Below are 16,754 nucleotides of genomic sequence, written 5' to 3'. Positions count from 1 at the left end.
AGAGAAATTGGAACTCAAGGAAAGAGCTACTAATATCTCAATTTATTATCAAAGTATTGCTTTATTAGTGATAGTAATGTTATTATTGATTTGCAGGTCATAACATAGCAAGTTGTGCACCAAAAGGACCATCAAATGGAGCATCATTCAAGTTATCATATGTTCCACAGCGAGATCAACAGTTTTATCTCAATATACTAAAATTACCTACACAAATTGGTATTTATCAATGTCCAGTTGATGTGTTCCTTAGCCTTGATAGTAATCAAGATATGAATGGGTTGAGTTTCTATTCTGATTGTCTTGATGTGTCATTTGATACATTGCTGTTTACTGGTCTAGTACACAGACTATACATCCCCATGTCTAATGATACATTGTGTATTAAGCCAACTGACTTCAGCTCTCTCTTCTCAATGATTGACTTTGGCTTAATTATTCATTCTTTTATGATAAATGCAAGTCATGTGAGCTATAACAATTTTATTCAATTATTACCTGGAAATGATGTGTACAACACAGCATTATCACTGGGCTTCTCTCGACACACTGCTAATAAAGTAGGCCTTTTGCATTCAGTGAAAATGACAATATTTGACACATCCTTTGTGACACAGGCTATACTGAATAATAGTCAACTAAGCTTTATTGCTACAATTAATATTTCTAACAGTCACTTTTACATGTCACATATACATGGGCTAGCCAATATCAATAGGCAATGGAAAAATCTTATAGTTAATGTCACGGGGTTTTTTATGAATAAGTCAGGATTATTTATGAATGAATTAGAAAGAAGTGTTGTTGAAGAAATAAGACGGCTAGGTATAGCAGCTAACGTTAGGAAGACAGAAGCAGATAAACAATTAGCTAATGCTGTTGCTAGACTGGTGGGAGCTAGAAATCAGTTAATGTTAGCACGAGAATCAGTCACTAATTCAACACTTAAACTCAATGAAACAATGGATTCTCTTCAAAGGGCAAGAAATCAATTGAGAGAAGCTGAAATGAATGTAACATCAGCTACAAGCGAAGTGAAAGAAGCAGAAGAAGCAATTAATATTGTTTGTCAGAGAATCACTTGCCCATTAGAGTGTAAAAATGCTTCAAGAAAGCGAACAGTGTATGAAGATACATACTACACTGCTGAAGGTACTTGTGATTCAGTTTGTAACAGCACTATCAGAGTAAGAGTTTCTCCATATTTTGAACCATACATATCATGGCAGTACATTGTTTGCTGTTGGGATGTTGAGGTTCCATGTGGGATTCAGAGTCTTTGTGAAACAAAGGTTTGCTCACCTGTTTGTAAGTTCTTAAATTCAACTAGGCCTGTTTTCAATTACATGCTCCAAGATATTCAAATACCTTGTAAAGTTCCATGTCCAGTTCGTCAGTACAATACAACAATTGAAAGAACCGAGGAATTTATTGACCCATGTGGTAAGCGAGTACCAAATTTAAATTGCACCCAAACAAGCAGTGCCTGTGACAGTGAGAGAGAAGCATCACTTAGAGCTCTTAATAAGAAGCGAAGGGATTTGGTGGCACCACTGCAAGAAAGAAACAGAGCAAGAAATTATGTTTTATTGCTTGAAGTAAGAGAAAATGAAGTTGCAAATGAGCTTGTATTAGCACAAGAATCATTAAAGTCAGCTGAAACATTTTACCGTGCCTCAGTTATTTACAAAAATGCAGTTGAAGCCAGTTATAATACAACATTGGAGCTGATAAGGAATGACCAAAACCTATATAACTTAATCCAAGTGTATGGTACTAAAGTATTTAATATCACTAATATTACGTTCTCGGTTTCTATAAGTGAAATTAATAATCCTTCTGTCTTCCCTATTACCATTGGCTATAGTATTCCTGGAGAAAGTGATCTTCAATTAATCTATGTTTACCAGTTTGGACAAAATTACTCATCACAAAAACAATACATTGTCAATGATATTATTGATAATATTTTTAATTTACCAAGAAGGAGAAGGAGGCAGATGGAGGGATTGGGTGAGTCAGGTCGAGAACAGTTTGAAATTCGCTGCTCTCAACTGAATAGCATTGACAAATTTGTGCAATATATGATCAACACATTAGATGAAGTTGAGTTAAAAGGGATGACTATACAAAAGAACTTGCTTGATGTAATAGTGTCAATTAATATGACTCTTAATGCAACATCAATTAGTAATGTATCGATTACTGGTAATTTTACTAGCTTAAAGGTACTGTATGGTCTAACAGATGAAGACATAGAGCAAAGTAGGCAAGAAGTTAGTAATATGGATGATGAAGTATTTAATTCTGTTCAGTCATCATATAAAACTTTACAAAGTGAAGCACTAATGGTATTGAACTCACTCAATGTCACTCTACTAATGCAATGGAGATCTGGTATTGAGTCATTACTCCAGGGCAATGGTACTGTAGCTGGTAAACCTTGTTCAGGACTAGTTGATTGCATACTGGTATCAAATAGTGCACTGGATAGCCTGATTTCCTTTGCCCCATCCAATACTTCATCAGTTTTATTGCAGCATTTGCCATCAGCTTCACAACTCTTTCTGCAACTAGCAACCGATGAATTGCTATCCTTCAGTGAAGTAAGGGACAAGCTTGCTCCTATGAACTCTATTATTCAGGAAATGATTAGTAATGGGTACTGGTGCTCTACCCCGCCTGTCATAATTTCTCATCCAGTAGCTAAAATCAATGTACAAATAGGTACTGAACTTGTACTCAATTGTGCAGGCAATTCTAGCTTACCAATAATATATCAATGGAAAAAAGATGGAGTAGCATTACCAAATACTAATAGTCACAAACTAATGCTTGGCAACATGCAAGTATTTGATGAAGGTAACTACAGTTGTGAAGTAACCAATAATGTTGGCTCTTTACAGTCAACGAATTCTAGCGTACACATCTTCATTCTTCCTCAATTTTTCCAAGTACCATCATCAGTCATTACTTATTTAGGAGATGGTAATGGAGCTTATTTTACATGCAACGCTACTTCGAGGCCTGATCCTGGCTGGAAGTGGTATCACAGATCAGCTGTTAATAGACCTTGGAGAGAGATAATAGGAGAAGAGACAAATGAACTACTGATAAGAAACCCATCTTCATCTGATAAAGGAGAATACAGGTGTTTAGCTTATAATGATTTTGGTAATCTCTCATCAAATCCAGTTTCATTACGTCTCATATCAGTGACAGCAAAAGTACTGGCATATAACATAGATATATCAATGAAGGAGTTAAACAATACAGAACTATTAATGACTAATATTAGCGTGGAAGACCAGATCAGGAGTCAGTTTAAAGATGCTGTATTGTTTGGTAATGTAACACTATCACAGATTAGTATGAGAGAAGTATTAATTGATGAGTTATTGGTCAGTTTCAAACTGATTGGTCACAATGTAACCACTATCTCTGCAGCTGATACCACTCCACTTCAAGTTATTGTTGCTAACCTTGCAACATCTACACAGGAATTAGATAGGGTAAGGGATGAATTAAAGACATACTTAGAAAAATCTGAAAATTTTAAACTGGAATATAAAGACTCCAAATACCAGTATAGTGCTAACTCATTTGATCTAGACATGCCAGAAATTCAGTGCCCACCTGGCCAGGAGCTTTATTCTAACAGGTTTTTGTGCTGTAAGTTTTTGTGAACCTAAATTATAAGCTAAATAATGCTCTCAATTTTCCATTTAGCTGATTGTCTTGAAGGACAGGAGCAGATTATGAAAACCGAGAGTAGATTCACTATTGGTAGAGTTATTACTGAGAGAGTACCACGTTGTTCTCCTTGCCCTCTTAATACTTATCAAAATATAGGTGGAAGTGGACAATGTAAACCTTGTCCTATTAATCACATTACATTTATTACTGGTGCTGTATCAGTGGAGCAGTGTATAGGTTAGTTATTACATGTACTGTAGATGTTAATTTTGTCAGCCCGTATACATTAATATAGTTTTGTGTCTATAATGTAACTCATGTTGTTTATTATAGAATTGTGCTCAGTCAACCATTATTCACCTAATGGATTAATGCCTTGCAGGCCATGTCTCATAGGCACTTATCAACCTCAAACTGGTCAAATTGAGTGTCTTCCTTGTTTCTCAGAAGTTGATGATCCACTTTGTTCAAAAAGTAAGCAAAAATGCCCAAAATTGTCTCTTGGTATACTTCATCTCAGATCCTTGTGAACAGCCAATGGTTATTGGCTCTTGCAGTGAAAAGCAGCTCAAGTTTTATTATGACAAATCATCGCAACAATGTCAACCATTTATATACAGTGGCTGTGATGGTAGTGAGAACAATTTTAATTCACTCAATGAATGCTCTCAAAAATGTGGTGAGCTTCCCCATATTTAAATATGGACTGTCATTATTTCCCATTAATTTATAATTATTTCTAGGATGCCCACAGAATGAATCTATCATAACAGAATGTGATGCTGATCCATGTCTATCTAGTAGTTGTTTGTCTGCTCCTACTGCTCAGTGTTTTTCTGATAATTGTAGCAATTGTACCAGTAGATACTACTACAATGATCAAGAAGTCACTGATACATGCTGTAAGATACTAACAACTTATTGTCATTATTTTACTTCTTTGCCACTAGCTTGTAATAATGGATTGGTACCTGTTTCATGTTCATCACCCTGTCTCCCTACTTGTCAAATTCCTGAGCCAGTCTGCTCTCCATCTTTATCATGCATACCTGGCTGTGGCTGTCCTGATGATACAGTATATGATCAAACCAAGCAAACATGCGTTACTCCTCTCTCATGTGGTAAGTTAGTTTAATAATTATTTTGTGATTTTTATTTTGGTGTCCTTCCTTTTTCAGATACTTGTAGTCTTCCTCCCAATCCTGGTACATGTCATGGTATATTTCCTCGCTGGTTTTACAATGCTTCTTCTGAACGTTGTGAACTATTCAATTATGGTGGATGTGCTGGTAATAATAACAGATTTACCAGTCTACAGGAGTGCATACAATCATGTGGTATGTCAAATATAAATTTTAATACCATATAGCCGGAAAATTTCATGGTCAAAAACTTACATAGTTTTTGTGGTTTGGAATGATACCACAAAATTGAAAGCCACAAAATATTTGCAGGTTAATGAGAGGCGTGGGTACTTCACTGATGAACTAGAAAAAAAACCATGAATACCATTGGAGCCACCAAACCACAAAAGTTTTTTGCCTCAAACTTTCTGGGTATGTGGTAAACAACTTTTGTAGTCAAAATAGATGATCACAGTATCAGTAAAATTTATAATTAAAAAAAATTATAAAATTCATAAAAATCCAATTATGATCACAAATCAGCCCAAACTTTTTATGCAATAGGACGTGTATATAAAAGTATTAATGCGTCATATATAATAATGCTGAAATGAATCATTAAAATTAATTATGATAATTTTTACATTTTGTGTAGGTTGTGGCTCTAATGATGTTTCCGTGACTTGTACTAGTGATCTTTGTGAAACTAGCTCTTGTGAAGCTCACAGTAATTCAGTCTGTGAAGTTGATTCTTGTTCAAACTGTACTGTGAAGCATTATGTTGGACTAAAAGAAGTGACTAATCAATGTGGTACGTTGTCTAATTGTGTATTTTTGATAATCATTAATTTTCTTTATTTTATAATATATATCTCAATTTATTATGCTGTAAATTTTTGTAGATATTTGTGCACTTCCTCCTGATTCTGGTAACTGTAATGGATCCTTTAACAGATGGTACTTTAATAAAGCATCTGGTCATTGTGAACTGTTTGCTTATGGTGGTTGTCATGGAAATGGTAACAACTTTAAGTCTTTAAACACTTGTCTGCAAAAATGTGCCAGTGGTTAGTACTAATTTCAATTCAAAACGTAACTATGCATCTGTTTTTGTCTTTTTGTTTTTTAAAGGTGATAAGTTATGTGATGAAAGTGTGACAAGTGTTGAATGCTATTCTGATCCATGTGTAACTACTCATTGTCCTAATTATGATAATGCCGTTTGTATACCTAATCATTGTGGAGAGTGCTCTGCTCATTATTATAACAGCACAGGACATGATATAACAATGATGTGCAGTAAGTATTTTCACATTATACTAAGCTCATGAAAACTTCTTGGATATTGTACTTTTTTCATTGGCTGAATGTAGATGTAAAATACAGCTAGGGTCTAATATTGATATGGCTATTAATTATTGATGTATTTATTTTACAGGTGATTGTCCACCAGAACAACCTGCTGCAAAATGTCTTATTAATTTATGTGATCATAAAACATGTCCCAATTTACCACCAACTCAGTGTCTACTGGATGTATGTGGAGAATGTAAAGCACGTTATTTATGGAATAATGTTGATGTTACTGAATTTTGCAGTAAGAAAAAACATCTGTACACTTAAAACATTTTATTGAAAAGAATGTCTTGTAATTTATTCATTATCAGCCTTACATATTGCTCAAATGTGCTGAAAACCTTTGTTGTTTTTAGTGACATGCCCTGCTCAAGGTCAGATATTTAAGGATTGTGGTGGCTCCTGTGAAAGAACATGCAGTGACATATTATCACAAAAGCCATTTGTGTGCAGTAAACATTATTGTATACCAGGTTGTGCTTGCCCTGCAGGACAGGTAATAATATTTCTCTTATGGACCTTATTTTCTCACTCTTTGTTTTATAATTTCATTAGGTATTAGATGAAGGAAATAATAAATGTGTTTATCCAGAGCAATGTCCTTGTCAAAGATCATGTGACCCAATGCCTGAAAATTGTACTAGAATCTATTATGACAATTGTAATTGTCCATTATGTAGAGGTAAGTAATATAATATTATAACTGACATTGAATAGTTTGTACTATACAGTGTGTAAATTTATTCAGGCATTTTGGTATTTTTTAATCAAAATAACTAGCCAGTATTAAACTACTAGGGTACATTGATTGTTGTATGCATTTCTTAAAAGCATGCTACCTATATACTGTACATCATGCATACTTGATTATAAGCACTCATAGATATGAATACTGTATATGTGTAGCACTGTAGCTTGATAAAAGTATTACTTTATAATTGTTATTGTATACACAGATTGCCCTATTACTGGTCAAGAGTATAATGAAGTTTCAGCATACTGTCCAAAGACTTGCTCTAATCCTCACCTTTTGTGTGCTGGTGAAGGACAGCCTGGCTGCTCCTGCCCATTGGGTCAAGTGATTGATGAAATGAACAATCGTTGTGTACAGCTTAAAGACTGCCCTAGTAAGGAATTGAATGAGAGAGGACAAAAGGAAGAAGTTACATGCTTTTATTTATAGAACCAGATCCATGTACATTAGCACCAGAAAGAGGTCCCTGTACTGCTAGTATTACAAGATACCATTACAATGTCACTAGTCAAACTTGTGAGCAGTTTTCATATGGCGGTTGCTTCCCTAATGAAAATAATTTTTTTACTAAACATGACTGTGAAGAGAAATGCAGTGGTAGGTTTTTGCTTGACTCTTGGTATTATAATAATAATATTAACCAGTAATTTTTAAATATTTACTAATAAGCTGTCTTCCTAATAATTTTATAGATTGTTATCCAGTATGTACTCCAGAATATTGTGCAATAAAAAGAGGAGGAACATGTTCTGTGTAAGAGATACAAAATCACATATGACTGCCAGTCACATATTCTTTTTCAGGCCCTCATCTCCTCCTGGCAGTACTCAAGGGTGTCCTGGAGGATGTGCTATATCTAATTGTGGTGCTTGTTATTATTCATATAATGATCTACCATTCCCTCCATTACCTGGTTCTTGTCCTAGTGTGTGTCCATTTGTCAATGGTCAAGTGGATGAGTCCTGCATGGCAAGATGGGGACGCTGTGTGCAGAGATCATACTTTAACATTTATAAATCTGTAAGTATCTGTATTGTTGCAAATTAGTGACTTTTATTAGGTTTCTGAGCGTGAGCAGTTTAAAGAAAATTTTCGTTGCTGGTCACATCAATGTACTAACTAGACTGCTAACAATTAATTAATTTCTTTAAGTTTTTAGTGAAAATTAGTGGTAGTGGAAAGTTTGCAGTGTAGATCTTCTTTAATTTTGTTTGCAAAATTCAAAAAACTAACTTTTGATACTAGAATGGGCGGGGCTAGGAATCATGGCAGCCATGGAAGCCCCAGCTGACTTTCCTTTTCCCTTCAAGCCGTATAGTATTCAAACTGATTTCATGAGGAGTCTCTATAGTACACTAGAGGAAGGTAAAGTTGGACTTTTTGAAAGCCCAACAGGGACGGTGAGTATAAATTAAAATGGGATATTGGGATAGGTAGTTACTGTGAGGAGATTGGTTAGAAAAAAATCCATCAATGAAGTAACTAGTATTTGTGTGGTTTTTCATAGGAGTTCATGAAGTGTCTCATTTAACTTAGCACACTTTGTAGAAATCCCCATTTTATCAAGATTAATTTTATTAAAAAAGAAAATGCCTTAATTTTTGTTACATTTTCTGGTACATGCATGCTGTTATGTGCATAGAAAGTTAATTTTTTGAATTTTTGGAAATGCATTTTTTTTATCAAAATGCTTGTCAGCTCATAAAGCTTGATGTTTAGTTGTTTTGCATTACATGTAGTTGTTTTTTGCTTGCTGTTTTGTATTTCTGTATAGCTGGAAAAGTTTGCTGGAAGTATTTCGCAATTTTCTACTAATAGAGCTAATTTTAATGTATGTTGAATTGAATTTTGCTGGGGTAGGTGTGTACTGTTGATACACCCATTACCTATTTGCTGAATTAAATTGTGCTTTTTTAAAATTAATGCATTTCCAGGTATACAGTATCTCTGTTTATTTTTGCTGGTAATCTGGTAATAATGTGTGTTATTATTGTTAGGGTAAATCATTGAGTATAATATGTGGTTGTTTGAAGTGGTTAATGGATCATCAAGAGAAAGAGACCAAGAGATGTGAAGCTATCTTGTCTGGTGACGTTTCTGTACTACCTCTTAGTGATAAAAATGAGAAGAAAAGTAAGTTAGTTATTAGTACTATTAATAGACTCATGTTTACATGTAAGTATTTTAAATATATGTAGTTGCATTGTTATTTGCATGAGCCTTGCACAGATGAAGTTTTTTTGTACATCTACATTAACTTATTTGTATAAAATGTGTTCCATTCTCCTTTTCATGAAAAAAGTACAACATTGTAATTCTGAATCTGAAGACACTGATCATAAACTTGCCTTCTTCTCTTTTATTACGGCATTATAGGTGTAGTTGATGATTGGTTTGCTGAATATGATCAACGTAAGAGGCTAAGAGATGAAGCATTTAAAATGAAGGTATTGCTATTTACATGTAGACACACTATGCTACAATAGCCCTCATTTCTCTTAGTTAGCAGCTGACAAGAGGAAGCAGAGACAAGAAAGGATTAGTTTATTGAAGGAACGTTATGGAACATCTCTTTTTAGTAAAAGACAAGCAACAGTTAAAAATGAAAAGGTACTACATGTACTCCATGTAAACTAAATAAACAAAATTTTGGTAATATGTAATGTTTTATTGCATCATTCAGTACTATTCTGTGCAACTGATATTTAGGCATTTGTTTTAACACAATTTATTCACTTGTTAGATGTCAATTACTGATGAGCAAGTTACAGTAGCGTCATCAGCAGACAATGAATTGCTATTAGATGAATATCATAGTGATGATGAGCATATGGAGCATAATGATAGGTATGTGAGGGAGAGACTGAAATAATAGTTGTAATGTACATGTAGTTAATGTAGTTGTAATAGTTGTGTAGCCCTAATATTTCATTGTCTTAAATTTTGTCACTTTAAGAAAAATGTAAATATTATTCAAAATAAAATTTGTTATGCTGAGAGCAGACCAGATGGTCAAAGCATCAAGGCGTTGCATCAGAATTTTTCCCATCTTAAGTATTTTTAAACAGAGATGTTTCTAACACTAATGCTAGTAAGACACATGTTGTTCTCATGTATGCCCGCAAATGATTGAAAATTTTGTTGTCTAAATTTTTTGATTTTTGGCAACTACTGACGAAAATGACACAATTTATTTGTGACGAAATGTTGGGGCTATATGGTATTAGATTTATTAATTTTGTTCTATTTGTAGTTTACATGTACATGTATATTTTTATTTGATATTTATCATTGTCATAATACATTATTTCTATAGTTTTGAATCTGATTGTGATATTGAGGATGAAGATCAGACTGTTAAAGTATTATTTTTGTTTACAAATTTATTTACAATAATTATTAATTATTTAGATATTTTATGCTAGTAGGACACACTCTCAATTGACTCAGTTTGTTCACGAGGTTAAAAAAACTTCTTACAAGGACACTGTGTCTGTGATTCCACTTGGGTCACGTCAGACATGCTGCCTGAATAAAAGTGTAACAAAATTGCAGTCAATCAGTCTCATTAATGAAAGATGCATCGAACTACAAAAAAATAAGAAAAAATGTAAGAAAAATGGAACCCTCATTATTACATTTATTGTATGGTATGTTGGATCAGTGATGTATAGTTACCTTTGGCCTTGTGCCAGCATTTTATATGCAACTAGATGTGCATAGTACTGACTTGTACAATGTACATGTAGGGGATGTTATCCTTCATTATTTTAATGTAGCATCAACTCGTGATAATGATACTGTGAAGACAAAGAGACACAGAACAGTTAATAGTGATGGCTGTGATTATTATAAATTAAATAATATTGAAACAATGAGAGATCTGGCATTAGTAAGAAATAATTATTTGATTATTTATTATTATTATTATTAATTTTTATTATCATTTGGATAGGATGAAATACAAGATATTGAGCAGTTGGTTACATTAGGTAGAGATATATCTGGTTGTCCTTATTATGCTACAAGATACGCTGTACCACACGCTCAAGTAATAAATGTGACTATATACTTTATTACATTTATTTTATTTCATTTTATTTATTTATAGCTAATTGTACTTCCTTATAATATTCTTCTTCATTCTAATACACGTGATGCTGTTGGTATTAAATTGAAAGGAAATATTGTGATTATTGATGAAGCACATAATCTTATAGATACAATATCATCAATACACTCTGTACATATCACAATGCATCAAGTAAGCAGCTACTGCATTTCCTGTATTGTTTCACTGTATTATTAATTTATTAGATACAAAAGACTCATTCTCAATTATTACAGTATAGAGATCGCTATCAGTAAGTACATGTAATCCTTTTGCTGTTATCATTAATTTATGTAGATCAAGACTCAAAGCAAAGAATCTTATGTATATTGATCAAATATTGTTTGTTTTAATTTCATTCCAAAGACTCCTTACCCGTTCCTCTGATACTCCTAATCCTCATACCAGTACTGGCACTATCAATCAATCCCAACAAGGTAGTATGCTAGTCATGTACTACTTTTGAAACCGTAATAGCATCAATATCAGTATTGCCTGCATGTACATGTGCTCCAATGCATTGACTAATTTTGTTTTAGAGCATTGTGAGTTGGTGAGACTAAATGAGTTCCTTCTAAAAGCAAAGATTGACAATATAAACATGTTCAAGGTCAGACAATCACACACACACACACACACACTATTTTTAATTATTATTATAAGTTACTAAAACAAGCTGCCCATAATTAGAGTGTTGGTAGTTGATACCAAACATTGCAAATGTATTTGATTGTCAAACTGCCTAATAGTATAACAGAAGTTTGCTGTAGTAGAATACATATAAATAAATGTATATTATTAATTTTCGACATAATAAATTATTTATTCTATAGTTATTACAATATTGCAAGAAGAGTCAGATTGCTAAGAAAGTTAGTATATAAAATTGCGTGTTATAATTATCATGATTATTAGTTGAATGGATTTGCTGAAAGTTATCAAAGAGATGAAGCCACTATTAAAGATGATATAGGTGCTAATACTAGTTCCAGTGTTGTAAGACACCAAGGAGATATTGATAGAGATGGCATTAGATCTCCTCTAATGATAATCCAACAGTTTATAGAATCATTAACGACTGCTGATCAAGACTGTCGTATTGTTATTAAGCAAAGTAATGGTTAGTTTACTAATTACTGTGTAGTTGGTGTGTGCTAAATAAATTAGTGAATATGATACAAATGGTACCTCTAATGGGTTATAAGAGTAGGATATAGCTTCTGTCATAATTATAAAAATAGAAGTTGTATAATTAGCAGAAGTTTATTATAACAATTTCTCCAAAAAAATTTTGCAGCCAGGTATTGTATGGCTGGTCATATATAAAGTAAATGCCATATAGCACAAAATTTTTGAGGGCTGCAAATGTTGCTGATTTTACGATTCTTTGAAGATTCACAAAAAATTACTTCCATGGAAATCAAATTATTGTGACACAAGATGGCAGACAGATTTTAGGCAAATTCGTGAAATTCACAGCCCTCGAAAATTTTGCCCTAACTGTGCTTGACATGTTGATAATTAATAAAATTAAAACTTCTTATATGTAATTGTAAGTACATGTATATATTTTGTAGATTCTTCCAGCCAATCAAGCTTGAAATACTTGTTATTGAACCCGTCAGTTCACTTCACTGATATTGTAAAAGAGGCTAGAGCTGTTGTTCTTGCTGGAGGTACAATGCAACCAGTGAGCATCTAGTTTTTATACATTGTACAAGCATATAATTAATTTTTGCACAAATAAAATAATATTCATTTTATTTTTTGGTACTGAGAAGTGAGAACATACATGTATGGAACGATCAAAACCCATATCACATTATTGCATCTACGTGTATATACATTGTAGTTCTCATTTTATATTTTAGTTTTCTGATTTTAAAGAGCAACTCTTCACTGGAGCTGGTGTTCCTATTGATAGATTCTTTGAATTCTCTTGTGGTCAGTCTTCTTATTGTTGTTGTTGTCGTTGTTGTTTATTGTTGTTGTTCTCTTTATATCATTGCTTTATAGGTCATGTGATAGGTGATGATCAACTCCTCCCCCTCACTCTTAGTAAAGGTACCAGTGGATACACTTTTAACTTCAATTATGAACAAAGACAAGACAAACAAATGGTAACCAACAATCCATAGTATAACCATGTAATTACAGATGTACAATGTCATGTATTATAGATAATAGAATTAGGAAGAACTATTAGTAATATTGTGACCATTGTTCCTGGGGGAGTTGTCTGTTTCTTTCCTTCATATGAATATGAAAAGCTCGTCTTTAATATTTGGGAGAAGAATGGACTGCTAGATAGAATTGCAAATAAAAAACAAGTGAGTTATCTGCATACAATACGGAGTTTCAATACAAAATTTTCAGAGAGATACATTGTATGTGTATGTACATGTATATCTTGGGTACATGTAAATGTACATGTACATGATATATAGAATGAGAAGGATCGTCAGACCCATTTGTATATACTTCTCTCTATAATGTTCATTGCAAGTACAATTCATTCATGAGTTAGATTATCACATTGTAATAATTGTGTGTTTGTAGATATTTAGAGAACCAAAACTGGCGAGTCAGGCTGAACTGGTGTTGTCTCAATATGCAAGATGTATTGAAGTATGTAGACTATAAATTACTTATTAGCAGGGCTCCCACAGGGTTTTGACATTGTTCTCTGCAAGTTCTTGTAAGCAGATTTTGAAGTTGATCAGAAATTTGACACAATATCATATACCGTACTCGCCCCAATTAATGCACCCTCCTAATTATTGCACCTCTACATGGCTTCCACAATGAAAAATTTCTTTTGTGGTCAAGATAATTATTTTTGAGAGATGCATTGTAATTAGAAAGTTCCATTGTTTACAGGTGTGTTGCTTACTTAGCTAAGCACCTCTCTAAACAAGCACCTCCTGGAGCATTTCATAATTGTTTCTATTAAGCAATGCACCACCTGAGACATGTAATTATTAAGAGGTGCATTAAGATAATCAAAAGTGAATTTCTAAAGTTGCCCTAAAGCTGTTATACATGTGCTTATCAACTCACGAAGCATGCTTTGTGGTAAACCCTGCTTATTAGTGATATACATGTACCATATTATTTGTTTCTACCAAGCAAAATTTGTTTTTGCTTTTCCATGTCATATCTTGTAATAGTATAATGGAGGTATATCAGTCAGCAGTCTAACTGGTGCATTGATGTCTTGTGTTGTTGGTGGAAAATTAAGTGAAGGAATCAATTTCTCTGACAATTTGGGAAGGTATGCAATATTACATGTACATTTGCATGTAATTAAATGATATATTTACCTTATTTCCCTCAAAGTAAAGCCCAGGCATCTATTTCTTAAATTGGCTTTTGAATCTAAAATAAAAATCATCTGAAAACTTTGGACAATGTGACCTAATGCAAAGAACTTTTCTAACACTATGCATGTATCTACAAGACACAGATAGTATTTTAAGACTAGATTTACATGTTTATAGATTATAGTTGTTTATCTGTACCCGGCTTTTATTTGAAAGTAATTACATTATTGTTGCATGCTTTATTTCTTTATCTTTGGTATGTATAAGTACCAGTATTGATGTTATGTTCACATGAAGTTGAATCAAATTTGAGAGTAGACGAGAATGATAGGTTATTATTATTATTAAATTATTATTATTATTATTATTATTATCAAAGGTGTGTAATTATGGTTGGCCTTCCTTATCCTAATATTAAATCACCAGAGCTTATTGAGAAAATGGAATATCTTAATTCTACTCAGGTACATTAATATTGTTCATTCTTAAGTTCATATAATATTTGTTTGTGTTCACTTCTCCATTCTCTACTTTCTGTAGAAAGTTGATGTCAGTAGTAAGTCTCCAGGTCAGATGCATTATGATAATCTGTGTATGAAAGCTGTCAATCAATCAATTGGTAGAGCTATCAGACACGCTAATGATTATGCTACTATAATACTGATAGATCAGAGGTCAGTTAGAACACATCATTGTTTTAGTTAGTAATAATCATTATGAACTGGTTAATAATCAAAAACTGTTAATTTTATAATCATAATGATAAATGTACTTAAAAGTTACTATTTATGTGTATACTCTTGCATTAGTATTGTTGTGCATTGTAGATATTCACATCCATCAGTTTATAGTAAACTTCCAAACTGGATATCATCACAGTTATTAATTACTACATCCTTTGGCCAGTCATTCAGTGCTTTAAGAAAGGTAGTTACATGCACATATATACAGTACATTATAGCAGTTTGCTTATTGTTTATGTACATGTATTATAGCATTGTATTGCTAAGCCTTTCAGTTCATTACTGACAGTTTTTTTAATGATGTGTGTAGTGATTAGTAGAGACATTTTGTAGCTAAAGGATTTTGTTAATAGTATAATCAGGAGCTGTCGTGGTATGACATTTATGCTTATTTGCTAATCATGCACATCTCTTCATAAGTGTACTCAGTCTTAATTAAATTTTTATAAAAGTAGACCATTTCTATTTGGCATTTTTAAGTTACAAATTCGAGCCCTAGCTCTTCTAATCCACTTAACTTAATAATTAGTGCATGGCAGTGCAGTATTTTTACAGCTCATGTATTAAAACTGAAAATGTTCTTTGTCTAAACTTTTTGTTGATACTGTCATACTTGTAGAGTAGTGACTCTTTCATTTCTTTATTTTTTAGTTTTTCTTATCAAAAAAGAACAAGTGATCTAATGAACTGCGCCAATAATAAACAATGACATTAATTTTATGTATGTATAGTAATGAATGTCTTTGTCTTCTACATTTTATACATGTGGCACAAGTGATGTCCTTCCTCTTGCTTATAATGAACATTATGTATCGTCAAACACCACTAAACTACCATTTTTCAATTTGCCAATCTAAAAGAGCACACTTGGCTGATGCTATTATTTATAGTGTAAATTTGAAATGTATATATGCAGTTCACTGGTCCAAATGCTATAGACTACTGGTATTGTAGATATCTCTGTTTTCACCACTATATCACGAAGGGACTCCATACCATAGTAGAAGTAGAACTTCCCAGACAAAACTGAGTTTTCTGTCCTATTTAGAGAATGTCAGAGAAAAGATGAAGACAGGCAGAAAAATGTCTAAGTCATAAATAAAATTCCCAGGTAAAAAAGGATGCATCTACCAGCGTATTGGATTACCTGTACTATTAATAACCTCTCTGCTAATAATTTATTTTGCAAGTTCAAGAAATTGCAAGTGTTGTTATTATTAACTTTTGTTTATGTTTAGGTTGGTCAATTGCCTAATCTTGTTGTGACTTCTGCTGTTTATCTTTGTCTATTATTAGAGTCTGGAATGTACATGCATTAAATATTATGCCAAATACTGCAATTATTATTATGTACTGTTGTCTATTAATAATATCCACTTACCCAACCTTTCCCTCTTACCTTAAACTTATACTCATTTTTGCTCTAATTAAGAACTTCTTAACATTTTTGATATTCCCAATCCCAACAAAGTAAGATTAAGATCTCATAGTTTTTACATTATTTGATTAGAATGAAATTGATCCTATGATACTACCTGGGACTTCAGATTAATATTTATCTCAGCCCTCACACTTCACTTGGAGAGGGAAGGGGTGAAGCCCTGACTATTGTACACCATTTTCTTTAAGCCTGTAGTAAGATACAAG

The 16,754-nt window shown here is 32.9% G+C and overlaps 2 protein-coding genes across 4 annotated transcripts; both read left to right on the top strand.

Annotated features, from left to right (window-relative positions):
• The first annotated feature begins 292 nt into the window (after positions 1-292).
• On the top strand, positions 293-8,162 carry LOC109583018 (uncharacterized). The gene is made up of 18 exons (XM_019998157.1): positions 293-3,672; positions 3,730-3,933; positions 4,030-4,170; positions 4,217-4,375; positions 4,440-4,598; positions 4,647-4,817; positions 4,875-5,033; positions 5,476-5,631; positions 5,723-5,887; positions 5,952-6,119; positions 6,259-6,417; positions 6,533-6,672; positions 6,732-6,858; positions 7,133-7,303; positions 7,360-7,527; positions 7,623-7,683; positions 7,734-7,950; positions 7,991-8,162. The coding sequence occupies exons 1-18, from the start codon at positions 363-365 to the stop codon at positions 8,051-8,053; spliced, it is 5,898 nt and encodes a 1,965-aa protein (XP_019853716.1). The 5' UTR covers positions 293-362; the 3' UTR covers positions 8,054-8,162.
• A 16-nt stretch (positions 8,163-8,178) lies between these two features.
• On the top strand, positions 8,179-15,971 carry LOC100632672 (ATP-dependent DNA helicase DDX11-like). 3 transcript variants are annotated; one of them, XM_019998159.1, is made up of 25 exons: positions 8,179-8,330; positions 8,928-9,063; positions 9,307-9,377; positions 9,433-9,540; positions 9,674-9,777; positions 10,247-10,292; positions 10,342-10,540; positions 10,710-10,822; positions 10,886-10,981; positions 11,042-11,194; positions 11,248-11,294; positions 11,339-11,478; positions 11,581-11,651; positions 11,875-11,913; positions 11,957-12,155; positions 12,619-12,731; positions 12,913-12,985; positions 13,058-13,161; positions 13,222-13,371; positions 13,601-13,669; positions 14,212-14,315; positions 14,744-14,828; positions 14,905-15,038; positions 15,192-15,291; positions 15,759-15,971. In XM_019998159.1, the coding sequence occupies exons 1-25, from the start codon at positions 8,196-8,198 to the stop codon at positions 15,783-15,785; spliced, it is 2,616 nt and encodes an 871-aa protein (XP_019853718.1). In that variant the 5' UTR covers positions 8,179-8,195; the 3' UTR covers positions 15,786-15,971. The 3 variants fall into 3 exon arrangements, with proteins under 3 accessions (XP_019853718.1, XP_019853717.1, XP_019853719.1); XM_019998158.1 differs by having other exon boundaries at positions 11,957-12,161; XM_019998160.1 differs by lacking the exons at positions 14,905-15,038; positions 15,192-15,291; positions 15,759-15,971 and adding an exon at positions 14,632-14,695 and having other exon boundaries at positions 11,957-12,161; positions 14,744-14,816.
• Positions 15,972-16,754: the final 783 nt, after the last annotated feature.

This window comes from Amphimedon queenslandica, unplaced genomic scaffold (genome assembly GCF_000090795.2).
Source record: "Amphimedon queenslandica unplaced genomic scaffold, v1.1 AMPQUscaffold_13337, whole genome shotgun sequence".
NCBI classification, from domain to species: Eukaryota; Metazoa; Porifera; class Demospongiae; order Haplosclerida; family Niphatidae; genus Amphimedon; species Amphimedon queenslandica.
The sequence above is the reverse complement of the archived record's forward strand: the minus strand, read 5'-3'. Positions and strand labels throughout refer to the sequence as shown.